We start from the raw sequence: 19,036 nt of genomic DNA, 5'->3' as shown, positions 1-19,036 counted from the left end.
GTGCCCTGGAAAACTCTTTAAAAAAAAAATTTTTTTTTAATGTTTATTTTTGAGAGACAGAGAGAGAGAGAGAGACAGAGTGTGAGTGGGGGAGGGGCAGAGAGAGAGGGAGACACAGAAGCCCAAGCAGGCTCCAGGCTCTGAGCCATCATCACAGAGCCCAACGCGGGGCTCGAACCCACGAACTGTGAGATCATGACCTGAGCCGAAGTCAGGCGCTTAACCGACTGAGCCACCCAGGCGCCCCAGGAAAACTCTGTTTTAGGAAGGAACGGGTGTGTCAAACCTGGGTCTCCAGGACTAGGGGAGAGATCTTGGGCACAGCCCCAGCTCTGCCCATGACTCTGTGTGTGATCTGTGGCCCCCTCCCCTCACCGGGCCTCAGTTCTGTCATCTGTAGAATTACACTGTTTCACGGTGCCCAAGGTCCTCTCCAGGTCCCCACTCCTCGGCCTGCCTGGGCCTCAACTATCTGCCTCCCACACCAGCAGCGGCTTTGAGGAGGGAGCTTTTCTCAAAAGTGCACTTCCCCAGTGGCTGGATCCCCTCAGCTTGGGGTCCTTGTTTCAGGTGTCCCTGGAGCCCTGCGGTCCCAGAAGAGCAGGAGACGTTTGTGGTATGTTAAAAGAGAACGGGGTGCAGTGTGATAGAAGAGTGCTGGCCCTGGGGACGAAAGACGCAGCAGGGCTGGGGGAAGCCGGAAGCCAAGAGGCTGCACTCACGGGACACCTGCGAGTGTCTTGGGCAGGAAGCGTGTCTGGCACTCCTCCGACAGCCGATGTGCTACTGTACCCATTTTGCAGATGGAGTGACTCGTGCCAGGCAGTGGAGTGGAAATCGGAGCCAAGTGGGGAACAGCACACCCAGAGAGCACGGAAGCTCCCTGCCCCGTCCCCCCACCTTGTCCTGTGCTCTCCCCGTCGGGTCCTCCCCGAGTTACACCCTTTCTATTAGGCCTGTTCTCTGGTAAGTAAAACTCTTCCTGAGTTCCGTGAGCCACTCTTGAAAATTAATCAAACCCGGGGAGGGGGCAGTTGTGGGAACCTCTGATTTACAGCCTGTTGGCCAGACGCACAGGTGACAACCTGGGCTTGACCGGCATCAGAAGTGAGTGGCGGGCAGCCTCGTGGGACTGAGGCTTAACCTGCGGGGTCTGACGCCATCTCCCGGTAGACAGTGTCAGGACTGAGTTAAGCTGCAGGGTTCCCTGCTAGCATCGCAGAACTGCTTAGCTGTGGAAACCACACACCGCTGTGTCAGAAGTGAAGGACTGCGGGCAGAGGAGACACGAAGGAGTAAGACAGGAGTGGCCTTCCTTCAACCAAATGGACATTCTTCCCACTGTGCCACATGTGGCTCCTACCACACTTCCTGGTGTCCGGATGAGGAGAGGGGAGGGTGCTAATCCAGCTTCTCCTACTGACTGGCCAAGTGCTTGCTCCCTAGGGCCCTCTGGGGCTCAGTTTTCTCAGCTGTAAGATGGGCACAGACATGGCGCTCTCTACCTGGCCGGCCCTGCCACGTGACAATCAAATGAGACCGGCAGATGTGATCAAGAAGGAGACTGAATTTTGGGGCGCCCGGGTGGCTCAGTCGGCTGAGCGGCCGACTTTGGCTCAGGTCACGATCTCGCGGTCCGTGAGTTCGAGCCCCGCGTCGGGCTCTGGGCTGACAGCCCAGAGCCTGGAGCCTGCTTCAGATTCTCTCTCCGACCCTCCCCTGTTCATGCTCTGTTTCTCTCTCTGCCTCAAAGATAAATAAACATTAAAACAGAATAAAAATAAATTTAAAAAAAAAAGGAGACTGATTTTTACAGAACTTCTGGCCCATCCATCCAGCCTCAATAGCCTCTTTCTATTATAAACATTTTATAACTCCCTGGTATCTAAAGTGAAAGTCATAGACTATATAACGCACCTACATAAATTAGAAGAGAAGTAATGCCTTCGGCATACTCTAAGGGAGAGAGAGAGGAGGAAGCCAGAGTAAGGTTCATACAGCAGGATGTGAAAGCGCAGACGTGGCCCCACCAGCCAGACGCTTACACCTGCCCACGGGCTCACGGTGGCAAAGGGGAGCTGCGTGCATGGCGGACAATCTCACAAGTGACAGTGTTTCCAAAGCAGAAAGCAATTCTTGGTGACGCTATAGACAAACCAAAGCACGTTTTCTTTGGAAGTGGGTGGTAGTTGCATTCCTGGAGAATCCAGCACACGTTAAACCTGGGTGAGGGAAAAAGGAGCACTTTTTCTTAAAACAGAGCTAAGTTCTGACTCAGATCCTTGCGTTTTTTCACCTCCATGTGCTCGGAGGGACACGTACAAGCGATCCTCGTGTAGGACCTGCTTGTCACCACAAGCCGTGCAGCCCTCCCCACCCCTGCCCACCGAGCCAGTCTCTCCGCTGTCCTCCTCTCGTGCTGAGAGGCACACGGGTCACCCACCTTACAGACGGAGACATCCAGGCCCAGAGAAGGGAAGTGATGGGGCCGCACGCCAGTAAGTGTCACGCCAGGCCCAGTACCACGGCCTCTCAGTCCCTGAGCAGATTGCAGCTCACCCATCACCACACAGAGGGGGCTGTGATTGGCCACTAGCTGGTGAGAGACCTCGGGGGACAACCGACACTCCATGCTTCACATGTGATCTCCACAGAGATCACTGAGCCTCACCGAGGCCACACAGCGAATGGCGGAACCAGGACCGGAGCCAGGCCTCCTGAGTCCCAGCCCAGAAGAACACAACCTGGGGACTCTGTCCCTCGCAGAAGGCTGACTCCCTGAGCTCTAGCTGTGTGTCCCTCCCGCCCCGCCTGAGTTCTGGGGGGTAGCGGTGACCGAGGCGGGGTGCGTGTGCAGGGCCAGGATGCTGGTGCGGCTGCCCAAGCAGGAGGCAGTGGGCGTGGCAGCAGGTAGGAGGCTGGGCTGCAGCTCGGCCCACGGAGGGCTGGGCTCTCCAGAGCCCGGGGCTCCCCCGCGTCTGCATCCCCCGTCAGCCACAAAAGCAGCTCCATGGTCAAATCGGAGTTCTGGGGAGAAACCTAAACTGAGTATCTCTAAGATCCTTCTCATCTTTAAGCTTATTTCTAAGTACAGATAAATATAAGCTCAATGAGGGAGCAAGGTACCCACCTGTGTGGTTTTTCCAAGGGAACGGCCACCCTGCTTTCCCAGGGAACTGCTGGGAATCATTCAGGGAGATGCTCTCTCCGCCGAGCACCTGACTCCCAAAGCACAGGGTAAAGATCACAACTGTTCCTGTTCCCATGTCTATTACTTTTAACGCACAGGTACTTCACCTCACCGTAACGGGAGCGTCGCAAGGTTATGAGAAGTTGTCCGCGAGAAAGGGGAAAAAAGGGAGGCGAGAGCCAAAGGGGACTAGACCCTACAGCGGCCTGGAGCACCGTCCCTCGCTGGCGGCACGGCTGTTCTGCAGACACGCACCTGCTGCCGGGGCAGGCGGCATCACGTCCCCTGGGGTTTTCACAACCAAACCAAGAGGTCAGCTCCTCAGTCAGGAGCCGTGACAACTGGGAAATAACTCACAGTCCGGGACAGAGCCATCAGTATTAACAAATAGGAGAAAAGGAGCACCAAAGCCAGGGACCTGATCAACAGCGAGAAGTAACGACCGAGAGTTCGACAGAGAGGGAGGAGATTTAAACAACAACCACTGAACAAACAGGGGAACTTGAAGAGTAAAGTCCTCTGGGGCCGAGGAACGCAGAGGCTGATAACAGCCCCCGTGAAAAGATCATCGTGGGTTTCACAAGAGCGCACGTTTATGGGGCACGTACTGTGTGTTCTGGGCCCTGTATAGGGATGAGGGCAGTTAATCCAGGACGACTCGTGAGGCGTGGCGTAGGACAAGCATCCACTCTTTTCTTTGCAGTTCAGGAGGCTGCGCGCGCAGAGAGGTCAAGCAGCTTGCCCCCCCCCCCCCCCCCACGGACGTGTGTAACTCCCGTACCATTCACACATCCGCAGCCCGCGGCACGCGGGGCCGTGAACTCCAGGCTGTGAACGCAGAGAAGGCGACCCCTGCTCTCAGGGCGGGGCATTCGGGCACTTAGCGCTCCACAGTGTGTTGTGGGTGCCGTGAGTGCAGAAGCACCGAGAAGGTGCTGGGGTGCCCTGGGAACAGGGGCCTCTCACAGCAGCCAGGCTTGAGCACTACAATTGGCAAGGGGAACGTGAACAGGGGAGCCCTGGGAGCACAGAAAGGGGGGTGCGAGGCCCAGATCGGGGAGGGGGCGTCGTGGTACACAGAAGTTCCAGGGAGAGGGAAATAGGAAGCACACAGGAAGCACAAGGAAGGAGGAAGGAATAAAGAGGGGCCGGAGGAGGGAGCCAAGAAGGTAGAGGGGGCTTCCGAGAGGAGGGCTGAGCTGGACGGGCAGGGCAAGGAGAAGCAGTGACGGAAAGAAACGTCCTCAGGGAGGGAGCAACAGCTGAAAAATGGTGGCATCCAACTCCTGTGAGGTCTAGATTTGGCCTTGGCTATGTGCCCTTCTGCCGGCTGCATATTCTGTGAGAAGACCACAAGCTCATCGGAAGGCTCCCCGTGTGCATTTCTTGTCACTTTTGGCATCCTTTCTTTTTAAAAATATTCCTGAGAAAATTTAAAACGGTACCTTTTCCAGCCTCCTCAAACCCCAGAGCCACGGAATCCTGCCTCTCTTGGTTTCAAAGCAGGGACAGTAGCATGGTGGGTTCCAGGACCAGCAGACAGCAGGGATATACGCTGGTCAGATGTGCCCTGGAAGTGGGGGAAGGCGTGAGAGGGGCCTTTGCTAACTGGGAAACCACCCCACCTGCCAGCTTCTGGAAACATCTGGGTCTTTTAACTGAGACCTCCCTTCCCTCCTGTAAGAAGCCAGATGAAGGAACAGCCCAGGAATCGCTCTTTGACCGACCAGCATGATTCTAGACGCTGAACTTGAAGAAGTTCCTTGAGTGGAAGGAGAGGTGCAGAGAATGAAAGAGAACGCGAGAGGGTTTTCTTCCCTGGCTGTGCAGACACGAGTAACGATAACGATTCCTAAGATGCAGACAGCGCAGACGCGACTTCACCGCAGTCCGGTGGGGAGGGTGCACTTATTATCACAAGCCTGATTCACACCACACGAGGCCACATGCCTCCGTTCATTTGCCGAAGGAAACGCAAGAGCCTTTTTGTCATTCGAGGACGCACACACTTTGGGAGTGGGAAGCCACATGGATGTGCTCAGCCTCAGCCACGCTGTCCTGCACCTAGGACACGCACTGCTACAAATAACGGAACCGTGAAATCCCCAACGAACGGAAGGGAAACGTCCACCCGTACTGGCTAACAGAAACGCAAACTGGAACGAGGCGTTTTCCCTTGTCTTGTGTTTACTAGGATCAGCAAGAGTGTGACTGTCCAGTCCTGGGGAAGCCTGGGGCAGAGGATGACTGTCATACGTGCCAGGAAGAGTATCAGCTAGTGCACTCATTCTGGGAGGCATTTTGGCAAAATACGCCAAGGCTTTAAAGATGTATACGTCGCCTGACTCAGAAATGTGCCCAAGAAGAAACCGGATGCACCTGCAAGATACCAAGCATACATACAAACACCCACGGAAACAAGAAGGCCCGCTGTTACCTGAAGGGGACAGCAGAAGAATGGTACCTTGTGGTGCATCTTCAAGGCACCCGATGCAATACTCTGGCCACTTAGATGGAGTGAAGATCTGACCATCTTGGCACAGAGTAACACTCAGAAGACAGTGCTGGGTGAGAAAGGATTACAGACTGTATATACCGACTATCTCTGAGGAAGCTATTCGCTCACTTAGGAACATAAAACGTCTGGAAGGATTTATGGAGTGTCAACGGCACTCCTCTCTGGGTTGTAGGATTACAGGCAACGTTTGTTTGCTTGTATCTTCTACCCTCTGTGATCACCAAGGACCGACTTGCTCAGTGACTGCATGATGAGGGATCCTGCCTCCCAGGTGTGCTGGGCCCTTGGAGGGGGTAAGAGAACATTCCTCTGTTCTGGTTTCCGCACAGCGTCTTGCCCACTCCTAGTGACGGTCACAGGGACATGGTCCGTAAGCAGCGAACCAGAACTCAGTCCCACCTGACACCGTACACAAAACTGCTAGGACTTACAGAGATCTTGATAGGTCCGTAGCCCTCCTTTCCCACATGGGGAAACCGAGGCCCACATAGAAGCATATAGGAGCAGTTGCCTATACAAGGCTACTGAGCTGTGAACTGCTATCTGTCGAGAGAATACACTGTCAGGGAGGGAAGCCGCACGGGGGCTGGGCTGGGCGTCCAAGCGCAGCCTGTAAACATTACCCCCTGCCCGGAAGCTGGCTTTAACCAGGCAGTGGTGAGCTCCCCCTACAGACAGTGCACAGAGCAAGCCCGGGGGAGTGCTCCCTGGAGTCGATGGCAGCGACACAGGGGTCGTGACGATGCAGACTCACCCACACAGGGGCCGTGTCTTCAGCTGTCCTCCCGCGCTGTGTGCACTGCCCAGCCCAAGCCCCTGCCGTCCCCAGCGCGGGACCACCCGCTGAGGCAGGGCCATGGAAAAAACACTGGATTTCTAGCCAGAAGCCCCAAACCTGTGTCTCAGTTCCACCGGTAGGTTCTGGAAGCCACGTTCCCCTTTGTAACGGCCCGTGTCTTCACCTCCCCATCTGAATAAATGTGTGTAACAGTGACTGGCCTAACTACCTCCTGGTAACAGAAGCCGAAATATAAGCACGTGAGAGCGCAAGGAGGTACTTCCTTAGCCAGACAAGGTCTTTCTGCAGCGCTCACCCCCCGAGGCTGTTTGATTAGTGGGAAGTTTCCTCGAGAAGGGCGGGGAAGGGGCACATGGGAGAGATGGCTAAAAAACGGAGCCTAGGCGTTTTAAAACAGAGTACAGACATTATTATTACTCTAACCACCATCTGTGTCCTCCAACTAGGCTGAAGAAGTGCCACTCTGAGTCCCGAACTCAGCACAGGCCCATCCTTGTCCATCACACCCTGTCGTGCAGACCGTATGGTCTGCGAGCCAAGCTCTGTGAAGAACAGGGGCCAGCAACCTGCATGGACAACGGTGACCAGAGAGAGGCAGGAGCCTCCGTTTCCACCTACGGGGTGACACGGAGGAGTGCGCCTTCTCCACACAGAAGACAGCCGTGCGCTAGGAACAGACAGCTCCTCCCGCCCCCCAAAAACACCTCCAGATGTCAGTTCCTGCAGAAAAAGCCCTGATAACCCAGTGATTGACTGCCCTTGTCCACAGAGACAATCCCCAAACCCAGAGATTGTGGGTCCCAAGGGAACCCTAAGCGAGCTCTGCGCCCCTGTCCTCCTCCAGAAACCGAAGCCACCAAGCTCCAGGCAATTATTTTATGTAACTTGCTAAATTAAGTTCCCTAGGCTGGGCCTGAAGTCGACCGATGAGTATGTGAACGTCACTGCTGCAGACAGACCGATGCTGTGGGTACCAAGGAACAATGTTAATAGACAGGTCTTCCAAGGGTCGAGAGCCCAACCGTCACTTTCGTGCAGGCGTTAGGCAGCAAAAATACTACTGGGTTGGGCCCATTCTTTCTCTAGAATAATCTTAAGAATCCCGGCCCTAGTGGGCCTCACTAAGTGGCGAGGCAGGAAGCAGCAAAGAAAGAGCGCAGGCTGTGGCTCCCTACCGGCCTTTAGCCACAGACGGTGCGGACTGCTGAGCGAGTGGGTCCCAGCTAATCCTCTGGTCGCTTTCCTCTCTGAGCCTCAGCTTGCGAACCCAGATGTCATCCGGGCCCTCGTCTCCCAGGGCTGGCTCGAGAGTCAGGTAAGAGGAGGGGCATGAAGACCATTCACTACCCGGTCCTCAGCATCTACCGTTTGCTCTGACGGGTGACGTGTTTGGATGCAGGCCTCTCGTGTCCGCCCGGCTCTCAAGACCCTGGAGGGACCACACTAGCGTCTGCCCACAGACAAGGAGGCAGAGGTGGGAACCGCCGAACAGGACCCATCCCAGGCAGACACGGAGTCTTAGAAAAGGCCACGGGCCCCAGATGCCTACCAGAGAGGGAAAGAGGGGCAGGTGAGCGCTTACGAGGCATCAGACACGACAGCGGGCCCTCGAGCCCTCTCCACAGCTCTGTGGCGGGACGAATAACCTTACCTGACAAGGAAGGACGCCGAAGCTTACGGAAGATAACCACATTTCACAAGAACAAAAGGCAAAGAGCCAGTATTATTTGTGCTCTTATCACATTCCAGGCCCTGGATGCTAAGTGCTTCATAAACACTTTCAAAATGAATCTTCGAAACCACCCTGGGAAGGAGGCTTTATTGTCCCAGGGCCACAGGTGGCGGAACAAAGACTTAATAGAAGATCTCACTGCCCCCGAACAAGTGCTTTTTCCGCTACCGCGAACCGCCTCCCACTGAGGGCGGGTAGGAAGGGACTGCCCGGCACACCGGGGATTTAACAGAAAACAGCACAATGTCTGGCAGCGGGAGGGCATCTGCAGTGGCTGCTGGTGTTAAGCGAGCTCTAAAAGGCTGAACCACGGAGAGGAGAAAGCACGGAACCAGGTGGCAGGGCGCCCCGCGGCGACAAGGAACCGACGACAGAGGCGAGCGACTGCCTGGATGAATCCCTCACGCAACGTCGAGGGAGAGAAATCAGGCACCAGGGACACACTATATGAAATACACACATAGCGAAGTTCAAACACAGGCAAACCGCTCTGTCGTCTCAGAAGCTGACGTCCCCCCTGCCCTTGGCGGGGAGGGGGAGGGGGAGGGACAGGGTCTCTCTGGGGACCTGCGGGTGGCGGGGGGGGGGGGGGGGGGGGGGGGAGCAGGCCCATACACGTGTAAAAGCTCGCCGAGCGGCACACTTCCAGCTTCCGCGTGGTACCAGCAGGGGTCACACCGCAGGTGAAGGGGAAGCTAAAACCCTCTCGGTGCAACCAGATCTTCCACCAGAAGGTCACGCCTGCAGAAGCAGACGAACTGGGACAGGCCGCCACTTGTCACGGTGTGGGCTGTCAACGAGGCCACTCTCACCCGGCAACCCCACCCTCAGCCCAAGGAGGGCAGAGGAGCTCTGGGTTCCTCGTGGCCCTGCGTGAGCGACTTCCTCCCAACAGTCAGGGGCTCTCATCTGGCATCGAGGGTTGATTAGCTGACTTCCCTGTGACCAGGGTGAATGTAATAAAGATTTAATAAAGCAACGAGTAGTTTTTATTTAAAGTAAGCACTTGCCTTGCAAGGGCCAGTTGTCTGATTAAGTCAAAACTTTGTCTCTGCCCCTCGACATAGCCATCTGAACAGATCGAATGAAGCTTAGTGCTCACATCCTGGGGCAGATGAGGAGGTTCGGATCGGAAACCTTAAACCCAGCTCACTTCACCACGAAGCACGAGGCTCTTCAGTTTAGGAGAGAGCGCTCTGTGGGTATGGTTCTGCGTATGACCCATGGGAACATACTCAAGACGTCTTGTTTACTCAAAGAAAATTTTCCTAGAGTTTAACTTGTGCCCCAAAGCTGCGATCTGTCAGGCCCAATGGATACATAGAAGCCATCTCCCCCTGGGTCTTAGGTACCAAGCCCCTCCACTTCCCACCCCAGCTCCGCCAGCCGCCACAGTGGGCGTAACACCGACAAACGCCAACACTGGGTGACGGATGTGTGTCAGGCAGCCTGCTAAGCATTTTAGACTCTGCGCGTTTAAATTTCAGAACCACCCCTAGAAGGCGCCCGGCCGGCTCAGTTAGTAGAGCATGTGAGTCTTGATCTCAGGTTTGTTAGCTCAAGCCCCACGTTGGGTGTGGAGCCTACTTAAAAAAATAAGATAAAATCAAGTCTAAAAACAACCTTTGTCACCCCCATCTGACAGATAAGGAAACTGAGGCACAGAAAATGAAGTGACCTGTCCAAGGCCCGTCCCTTAGCTAGAATGTGGCAGAGCCACGACTCACACTGAATGGCATGACCCTAAGCCCTGTTCGTGACTAGCAGGCTCTACCAAGGTTAAGATCTCTGGCAAAGGGCAGGACCGTACCCGTGGGCATCCAGACACCCACGCCTTAGAAAGCTTCTGTCTTCCCTTGGAAGCTAACACTGCCAATTTCTAATAAAAGCCACAAGTGTTTTTGCCCTGCTTAGAGACTTATGCTGTCATCACCCGGCCCCGCTCCCTCCTCCAGGCCCCCGTTGACCCCAAGTACCAAGCCCGCCCATCGTCTTCCAGGTCTTTGGGGCTCTTCATCACGTGTGCCCGAGGCCCCAGAAACCCTGCAGGGGGCTCTCCCCGCACACGCCAGGCATTCAGGCCTGGATGCCCTCGTCGTCCCTCTGCCTGACATGCCTGCTCCTCCTCTGCCTCGTGAGCCCCCTCACCCTTCAGAACCGCAGCCCAGATTTCTGCCCTGTGCCCCCTGCATACCTGCCCAGGGAGAGCACGTATGAGGCACCACATTAGCAGTTTAGGGATGTACCTACTCCAAGTGCTAAGTGTCTGGAGGGGAAGGACACCGCCTGCTCATTACTTACCTGTTCTGCCTGGCCAGTCCCTTATACTCAGTAAACATTTAGTAAAAGTTTATTGACCATAGGAATGAAGAATTCATGTATAAATCATGTGTTTGTTCCCTCCCATCTCTGCTCAAGACGTGCTCTAGAATACGGAAGATAATAAACATAAAACGTATCTGGACGCAGAGCTTCAGGAACGCACCAACACAGAGCAACATAGTTCACAAAAGGCAAGAAGATGTGCCCGTCTTCCTCTCTTCCTTCCAACTGTTAACATCTTTAATGAAACATCTTTAAATCCGGCAGCAGGCCTCTCTGAGGACCCACACAGCATCAGCCTGACGCGGCGGCGGGGCTGGGACACCAGACAGCCAGTGCCGTGGGAGGGTGCGGGTTGGGGGGGGGGGGGATCTCCGCCCCAGGCCAAGGCAGAGTCCCGCTTACCTCCTTCCTGGGAATTCATGATGTTCAGGGCAAACAGCATGGCATTGGAGAACGTGGTCGCCTCTTCCTTACTCGCGAAGTTTAAGCCGTATACCTGGCGGGCATCTCGCCACTGGTGGAAAGTCGGCGTTGCCTGATTGTACTTCAGCCCTTTCACGATTGAATAATTGATCACAACCTGGGGGGGGGGGGGGGGGGAGCGGGGAAGACAGAGAAATGCGTGTAAATAAATAAAAGGTAAGTGAGCTGGACACAGCAGCTCTGGGGCAAGGATAGTGTGTCCCCTGGGGCTACCAGGGGACACAGAGGCGGGGGTGGGGTGAGAAGAAGGGGACCGCGAGGCCAGGCAGCTTTCCAGTGTGATCTACGCAACGGCGAGGGTTTGAAAGCCAGCTGTTTCTTCTAGGTAAAGAATTATGCTCCGGATGGGAGACCGGAGCTGGGAGTCAGGTTCTCGGGGTCCAGGTGCTGGTCCTTGCTCACAGCCACACCCCCTACAGCAGTCACTTCTCTGGGGCTCAGTTTCTCCAATTATAAAATGGGGGTAGTAATGCTCTCCCAGCCTAGTGGGGCTGCTGGGAAGGCCACGCTGCGATGCACGTCTTATCTAGATTTCTAGGCACAGAGACCCCCAAGGGCGAGAGCCTTCCGGCTCCTATCTCTGCCTCCCGTGTGCACAGTGTCTCGTACTTCGGCTACATTAAGAAACGGGCTATCAGTTAAAAGGCTCAGTTAGAAAAGCGAAGGTGCCGCACAAACGTACAGCATTGCTGATCCACTGGCAAACCTCGGCTGCCTGCGAGGAGCCAGCCAGGCCCAGCAGGGAAGGTGGAGAGCAGATGGGGGCAGAGCCCGGACCTTCAGGTGCCCGCAAGCAGCTGGGGGAGTCGCTCCGGGTCGGCCTGGCCTTGCAACTACTCTCGCAGACACTTAATGGGGAAGTGTTTCCAAGTTCCTCGAGGTGACACGTAGTAAGTGTGGCTCGGGGAAGGCGGCGGGAGGCCCGGAGCCGCTGTCTACGGCTCGTCACACGATCCGACCTCATGGAACTTAACAGTCACCCACCCCTTTTCTGACCTGGAAAGTGGGAAGAGTGGACACGCCTACGGCATGGCAGCCTCATGGCGTGTCGCGAGGGTTAAATCCCGCGCGTGCGAGCACCGAGAGACAGCAAGCTCACTGCAGACCAAAGTATGCAAGCAGAGCGTGGACGAGGCTGTGGGTGACGCCACGGGAAGGGTCTGCTTTAGGAGACATTCAGGATCGCTCGGCCTCCGCTGGCTCTGAGGCTCCAGGTTCTGTGATCTGAAGCTGGACCTAACCCTGTCTGCTGCCCCCGCGGGCCAGGGAGGTGAGCTCAGGAAAAGATTCATAAACGCAAAGGGACGTGGCCAAGCCGCCCTGCTAGCGGGCTAGGCCCTAAGACGCGACCCCTGATTTATCACTCTCCTCGACGGCTCCATTCTGCCGCGCTTTGGGTAAGGTAAAGCCAGAGGACAGCAAATACGGGCACTATCCACAACAGCTTTTTTCCAAGTCTTAGCCAGGTGGAAGGTGGGTCTGGGGCATCCCACAGTGGAGGGGGAAGAGAGAGAGAGAGAGCGAGCACATGTGAGCTCAGGCGAGCTGAATCAGCTAAAGAAACAACAGTTTCACATTTTGGCACAAAGTTCCTGGGATGGCTCTCTCTAGGGTTAGCTCCAGATCACCAGAAAAAGGGCTGGAGGCTTTGTGGCAAGTATGCATGAGAAGGGGCACAGTGACTTCTGGTTAACCATTCTTTTCTTCTGGAAGTTTATTTATTTTTGAGAGAGACACAGAGAGACACAGAGGGAGCCTACGTGAATGGGGACGGGCAGAGAGAGAGAGGGAGGGAGGGAGGGAGAGAGGGAATCCCAAGCGGGCTCCGCGCTGTCAGCGCAGAGCCCGACGCGGGGCTTAAACCCATGAACCATGAGATCGCGACCTGAGCTGAAATCCAAGAGTCAGACGCTTGGACTGAGCCACGCAGGTGCCACCTCCCACCTTTTTTTTTTTTTTTTTTTTAAGTTTCTTTATTTTTGAGAGAGTGAGACAGAGAGAGTGAGAGCGAGAGAGTGCTGGTTAGCTGCTTTTAAGATGAGAGCACACTCACAGCGGCAGAGACCAGAGTGGCCTGGTAGGTCCTGCTCCTTTCTGCCGCGGGGAGTCCCTACCAGCAGTTCTGTGTTCAAGTGTCTCCGCTTATGGTGCTGTACTTTTAGAGCCAAGAGCCAACCAGAGCAAGCCAGAGGGAAATGTTTTCGGTGGAAGGAGGTCTGGAAACAACATTACAGTCAAGAATGGTTGGGGGCGCCTGGGTGGCTCAGTCGGTTAAGCGGCCGACTTCGGCTCGGGTCATGATCTCGCGGTCTGTGAGTTCGAGCCCCGCGTCAGGCTCTGTGCTGACAGCTCGGAGCCTGGAGCCTGCTTCGGATTCTGTGTCTCCCTCTCTCTGACTCTCCCCTGTTCATTCTCTGTCTCTCTCTGTCTCAAAAATAAAAAATAAATGTTAAAAAAAAATTAAAAAAAAAAAAGAATGGTTGAGGGATCTTGAGGCAAGATGAGAGGAGGCTTTAGAGGGTCACAACGACCGCGCCTGGTCTGTTTTGGTAAATGTTCGGTGCAGACGTGAGAAGACTATATTCCACCTTCTATATTCTGCCTGTGGTTTCTATAAATGTAAATTAGGTCACGTTGGTTTATAATGCTATTTTCTATCTCTTTACTTATTTCCGTCTGCTTGTTCAGTCGGTTTCTCGGAGGTCTGATTAGAAGCTTCAACTCTGCTTCCGGATTTGTCCATTTCTCTCTTTAGATCTGTCCGTTTTGCTTTATATGTTTTCTTTGCTATCTTAAAAAATTTTTTTTACATTTATTTTTGAGACAGACAGAAAGCACAAGCTGGGGAGGGGCAGAGAGAGAGGCAGATGGGAACTGAGGCGGGCTCCGGGCTGTCAGCAGAGAGCCCGACGCGGGGCTCGAACTCCAGAGCGATGAGATCATCGCTGAAGTCAGACGCTCAGCTGACTGAGCCACCTAGGCACCCCTCTATGTTTTGAACATATATCATTAGATGTGTACAACTTTAGGATTGTTCTTTCTTCATTTTCCTTTGACCTTTTTATCCTTAAAAAGGTCCTTGTTTACCTTTAGTAACACTTCTGGCCTTAAAGCCTATCGTAACAGTAACACATTCACACCAGCCCCCTCCTGGTCGGCGTTGGTAAGATTTGCCTTTTCCCACTCTTCCACTTCAGTCTGTGTCCTTATCAGCTTTATTTGCAAAATGATTCTCCGAGATTTGGAAGGACTGATCTGGACAGCTGCTGACAGAGAAACTTATGTTAAAAGGTCCTATGTTGTTTTGTGCACGAGCCCACAGTTAGCAAGCCTGCGTGTTTATTTGGGGCACGGGTGTAGGACTGAGTGAGGGGGCCTTCTCTGTCTTCCAAGGGAAAACGAGCCTGCTTCTGAGGTCTCTGCGTACAAGCAGTCAAGGGCCCTTGACAAAAAAAAAAAAAAAAAAAAGACACTTAATGGTGGAAAGCAGTCTCCCTGACCCACACATTCACCTCGGTCTAAAAGCCACAGAACCCACAGGTTGGTCGCTCATCCAAATCTCTACCAAAGAAGGGGCGTCCTTCCCAGACTTCTTACCAAGCAGCCAGCCAGCCCGTGGGCTTGCAAAGCACTGCGTTCCACCCTCCAACGGCGTGCGTGGAAGAACGCGTTTCCTGCCACGGAGCTCAAACCTTCATAACAGTGTCCACATGGCATTCCTAGCCCCGTCTCGGGGGTCCACAGAAAAGCATGCCTTCTCCTCCACGCACAGTCTGTGGGCGGTGTGGACACCGTGGCCCTGCCCCTTCGGCCTTCTCTCCTGGCGACTCTCTCTTGCTCCGCCTTGAGCCGTCCCACAGTGCAGTGCTGCTGGCACACCTGTGACCGTCCGGGCGCCCTCCCTTTACAGATCCCAGCCTGTGGCACTTGGGTTCGGTCCCGACATTCCAGGTGAAGTCTGACCGGCACATAGAGAGCGGGGCTATAAGCCCCCTTCCTCTGGACCCCTGGTATTAATTCAGCCTGACAGCTCGCTAACATTTTTGGTGCCATCACTCATTCTCAACTACAAACCTTTTGGTATTTCTTCACCTGTAATGTGAGACTCGGGTTAGCCCTCCGCTAACGATACTACAGTGTGCCCGCCCGTCCCTCTCGCCACAAATGATCACCTGGCTTTCTATCTGCTTATTGAGCAAAACAGGGGTGATAATTCATACACTGTTACCCTCTGGGGTTCCTGGGAGGCTGAAATAATAGACATGAAAAGTGCTGCATGAGCCATACGGCGCATGAAATGTGCATGATGTCCTGACTGGGTTATAAACCCAGGGATCTCTGCCTGTCCTGAAATGTTTGACCTCACACTCCATACGGACTGAAAACCAGATCTGTGGAAATCAATCTTTTCTCTGGAGGCGCAGAGGCGCCACTGTGGGCCAGGTTTCCTGCCACTTTCTCTAGGGCCTTGGCTACTAAGAACGCCTTTTCTGTTCCCAGGAACACAGCCATCCATCTGGGGAAAGACTGTCAACCACATTCCAGGAACCTGCTGCTTGAACACGCAATTCCAGCTGGAAGGCTGTGCCGGTAACTTCTCTGTCAGCCTCTGGGAGTCCCTCAGAGTCAACAGAGCCTTCAAATTTCTCCAGGACATCACTGAGGCCCGCCGCCAGTCCCTCCCCACGTGGGGGAAAAGGTCACCTCCCAGAGGAGCCCCGACGTGTGCTTCCTGCCGAGGCCCCGGAGAGCAAGGTGCGTGTTGGCTTCGGGGAGTCCCGTTCTGTGGCGCCCGGCCATTTCCAGCACACTGCGCTGTCTTCCTAGTGTGCCCGGAGGGCAATCAAGAGGTGGGAAGGGCACGGGAAACTTGTCATAGTAAAAGCAATCACCCAGGGACCACCCACGGCGATTCAGGAACCGCACCGGGTAACGGGCCTTACGTCAAAGCCACGTAGCGGGGAGGTGGCTCCCTCCCAGCCGCCACCCAGGGGTGCGACGGAAACGTGGCAGATGTTTTTGGCGGTTGCCATGATTGGGGCTGTATATCCTGCGATACGTGGGACAGGGTACCTCTGACAGGTGGAGCCAGAACCAATGAATTGGAAGAACAGGGAAGCAGCTTCTGGAAGATTTCTAGAAAAACCTTGCTAGCAGTAAGGCTCTTCAACCAGGGAAAGTGATGCCTCTGAAGGTACCAAGAGCTCCAGGCTGGAACCTTTATGAGGGGTCCTGAGGTGGGGCTCTCCCTTTCAGCCACAGGAATCTGAAACTTAACAGGGCTGTTCTGGCCAAAGCAGAAACCCATTCAATAGGCAACATACTAAAAACAAGAGTCCTAAGTTTCTGTTCTTGGTTTTCCAATTGCTAACACGCTGATTCTTGCAGAGACAACAGCTAACCTGCTGCTCAGTTTAGCAAGGGCTTGGCCGACAAGGATGCCCAGAGACGTTATTTGGGTAGAGTTTTTCATAAATGCTGAAACCACAGAACTGTTAATTTCACTGCTAAAAATGTCCCTGTCGATCTCTGAGAGTTGAAGGAAGAACACTGAAGTAGCAACCAGAGTCACTGTGGTTAAGTTACATCAAACCCTTCTTCCACATCTCTATTTTAGTCCGGGTCATAGCACACTACTCTGCCTGAGCTACGTGGGCACGACTACTCCTCACACACACAGGCGGACTAATCTCGTGTGTGTTTGCACAGACTCACCAGGCACACTCACGAGCCACCTGGTCTGATGTGCCCGGGATGTGCTCTTAGGGACAGAAGTGATCTCAGACTCTTCACGTCACCTTGATATCCCTTCCAAAGCAACACTCTGGGGGCCGAGGAACCAGACCTTTTCACAGCGTATCACTTATGGCCACGCAGGCGGAAAGTAACACTAACACGGTCTGCAATATCGTTTTCAGAGCCGTTTCACATCCATTATTTTATTCTATGTTATATTATGTTATATATGACAACAACACAGCGAGGAAGACAGAGTGGGGATGACCCTCTCTATAAGACAGACGTGAACAATGAAGTTCAGAACAGATAGTTTGCTCAAGGTCTCGTAGGAGAAGATGGGGGCAGAAAGTGAACCCAGATCTTCTGACTCCAAATTTTGATTTTATTTATGTATTTTTACCTATTTTCACTATATGTGTTTGTGATGGGGGGGGCATACGCCCTTGAGTATAACCTGTGGCCCCAGCACTCACCTGCTGATCCTGAAGCTTGACCCCAACGACTCTGAAGGTGTTGCTGGCAGTGTTGTGGTAGATGTTGATCCTGCTGAATCCCTGCTGGCCAGCTTTGATTGGTACCCATTTCTTACTGGTGTCATCGTAGACCATCACGGAAGCCCGGGCTTGGCAGATACTCTGTTCACTGCAGACCAAGAGAAAACTTAAGCGTCAGCCTCAGCTGTAAGGGTTCTGGAAGCCGGCTTTCCCTTTTCGGAAACGGAGGCTGACCGTTCCTTGACACAAAGAAACTTCCAACTGTCAGGGCTTCCAACTGCCCCCGGAAGGGCTGTTTTCATTCTCCAAAGACCTCGAGGAGTAGAGAGGAAATACTGTGCCAACATTTCCCATAGCTTAGAAAAGACAGCCTTCCCTTCAGGGAAAAAGTGCTTGAATGAGACAGGAATTCCAACCACAACTGTCTACACCATTCCGGTCATGGTGTTAAATAAGACACTGCGTTAAAAGCATCCAAGTGTCACAACGTAGGACGTAGCCATTTGCTGCCCCCATTTTGTAAATGTGCAAAGAGTGGCTCAGAGACTTGGAAAGATTTACACAAATTCACACAGGTATTCAGAGACTAAATTTGGGATTTCCACCCAGTTCTTTTGACTGTAAAGCAGATGACACACATAATATTCTTCACAACATCTAACAAAAGGCTCAACGTCTGACATTATGATAGGGAAGCATCATACAAGCTCTGCGGACAACAACACGATTAGCTGACCTTCTGCAGAACAGAGTGATACAGATGACACTACAAGATGGTCGTACCATACTTTGCTGAAGGCATTTCCCAAGCAGCTTGGTCTGTTAAGAACATGATGGAAAACAGGAGAGCAACACTAAAAGCCCGGGGAGAGAGAAAGTGGTCATCTACCAAGATCAGTGCACCACAGCTCCTGCCAGGGTGTTGAGAGGGAGGCTCTCTGAGCCCACTGGCCTCTTCATTGGCATATGAGCCCGATAATCTTGGATGCATAGTTTCTCAGTCTCTAGCACGCGAGAATTCCCAAACTGAAAAGGTAAGGCATGCTCCTTACGGTCAGGCACGCCCGTAACAGTGAGGAGTGGCAGTTATCAGCAAAGGAGGGCATATAAATGCAATTTCAGAATTAGAAACAATATTTAAAGCCCAACAATTCGAGGTCCATACAGAAGGAGTTTGCATAATAACAGATAATCATAACGTTGAGACTAAGCAGTCTCAACAAGAAAAAGTCATGTGATGTCCACTTAAGGAGTCAGAGAAGCAAAGTATCTGAAAAAGATCCCTGCCCCCAGCCCCAGTGGTTGGGTGACAAAATAGGGGTTTTTTGGGGGTTGGCCCTCGGTTGACCTGGAAACCTCCACCTGGCCTACACAGTCAGTTCCTAAGTCTCCCAAAGAACTGGGCTTCCCCAGGACCCCACTCCCCTGTGACTCAGACAGCAGGTGACCTAGTGCACAGACTGATACAATCTTAACAATAATTGTGTGTCCAGGGTACACACAAGCCCTGCCACACATGCTCCTCTGCTTTGCTTTACATTTGACGACTGTCCAGCCAACGACTTGCTGGGCCAGTGCTGGGTCTCAAACGTCCTGCTGGCCGCCCCCTCCCCCCCCCCAGCTGTGCTCTGGGGTTCAAGAGTCTTGGGTGGGCTTGACCTCAGCCGACCAAGCCGTGTGTTGAGAGCTCTGTGCGTGGCCAGGCATATCGGGAGTGAATTGTTATGCAACGGTGCTGCTTCTTTTCTCCCCATAA

At 53.7% G+C, this 19,036-nt stretch overlaps 1 protein-coding gene across 5 annotated transcripts in view; it reads right to left on the bottom strand.

Annotated features, from left to right (window-relative positions):
* EVL (Enah/Vasp-like) overlaps nucleotides 1-19,036 on the bottom strand; it is a 150,981-nt gene that overhangs the window by 40,530 nt on the left and 91,415 nt on the right. For all 5 annotated transcript variants that reach the window (XM_027066605.2, XM_053224928.1, XM_053224929.1 and 2 more), the window contains exons 2-3: nucleotides 17,260-17,428; nucleotides 10,967-11,144 (exon numbers count right to left, since the gene is read on the bottom strand). In XM_027066605.2, the coding sequence (XP_026922406.2) occupies nucleotides 10,967-11,144; nucleotides 17,260-17,428 (347 nt within the window). The remainder of the gene's footprint in view (nucleotides 1-10,966; nucleotides 11,145-17,259; nucleotides 17,429-19,036) is intronic.

The sequence above is a fragment of the Acinonyx jubatus genome, chromosome B3 (genome assembly GCF_027475565.1).
Source record: "Acinonyx jubatus isolate Ajub_Pintada_27869175 chromosome B3, VMU_Ajub_asm_v1.0, whole genome shotgun sequence".
NCBI lineage: Eukaryota > Metazoa > Chordata > Mammalia > Carnivora > Felidae > Acinonyx > Acinonyx jubatus.
The sequence above is the reverse complement of the archived record's forward strand: the minus strand, read 5'-3'. Positions and strand labels throughout refer to the sequence as shown.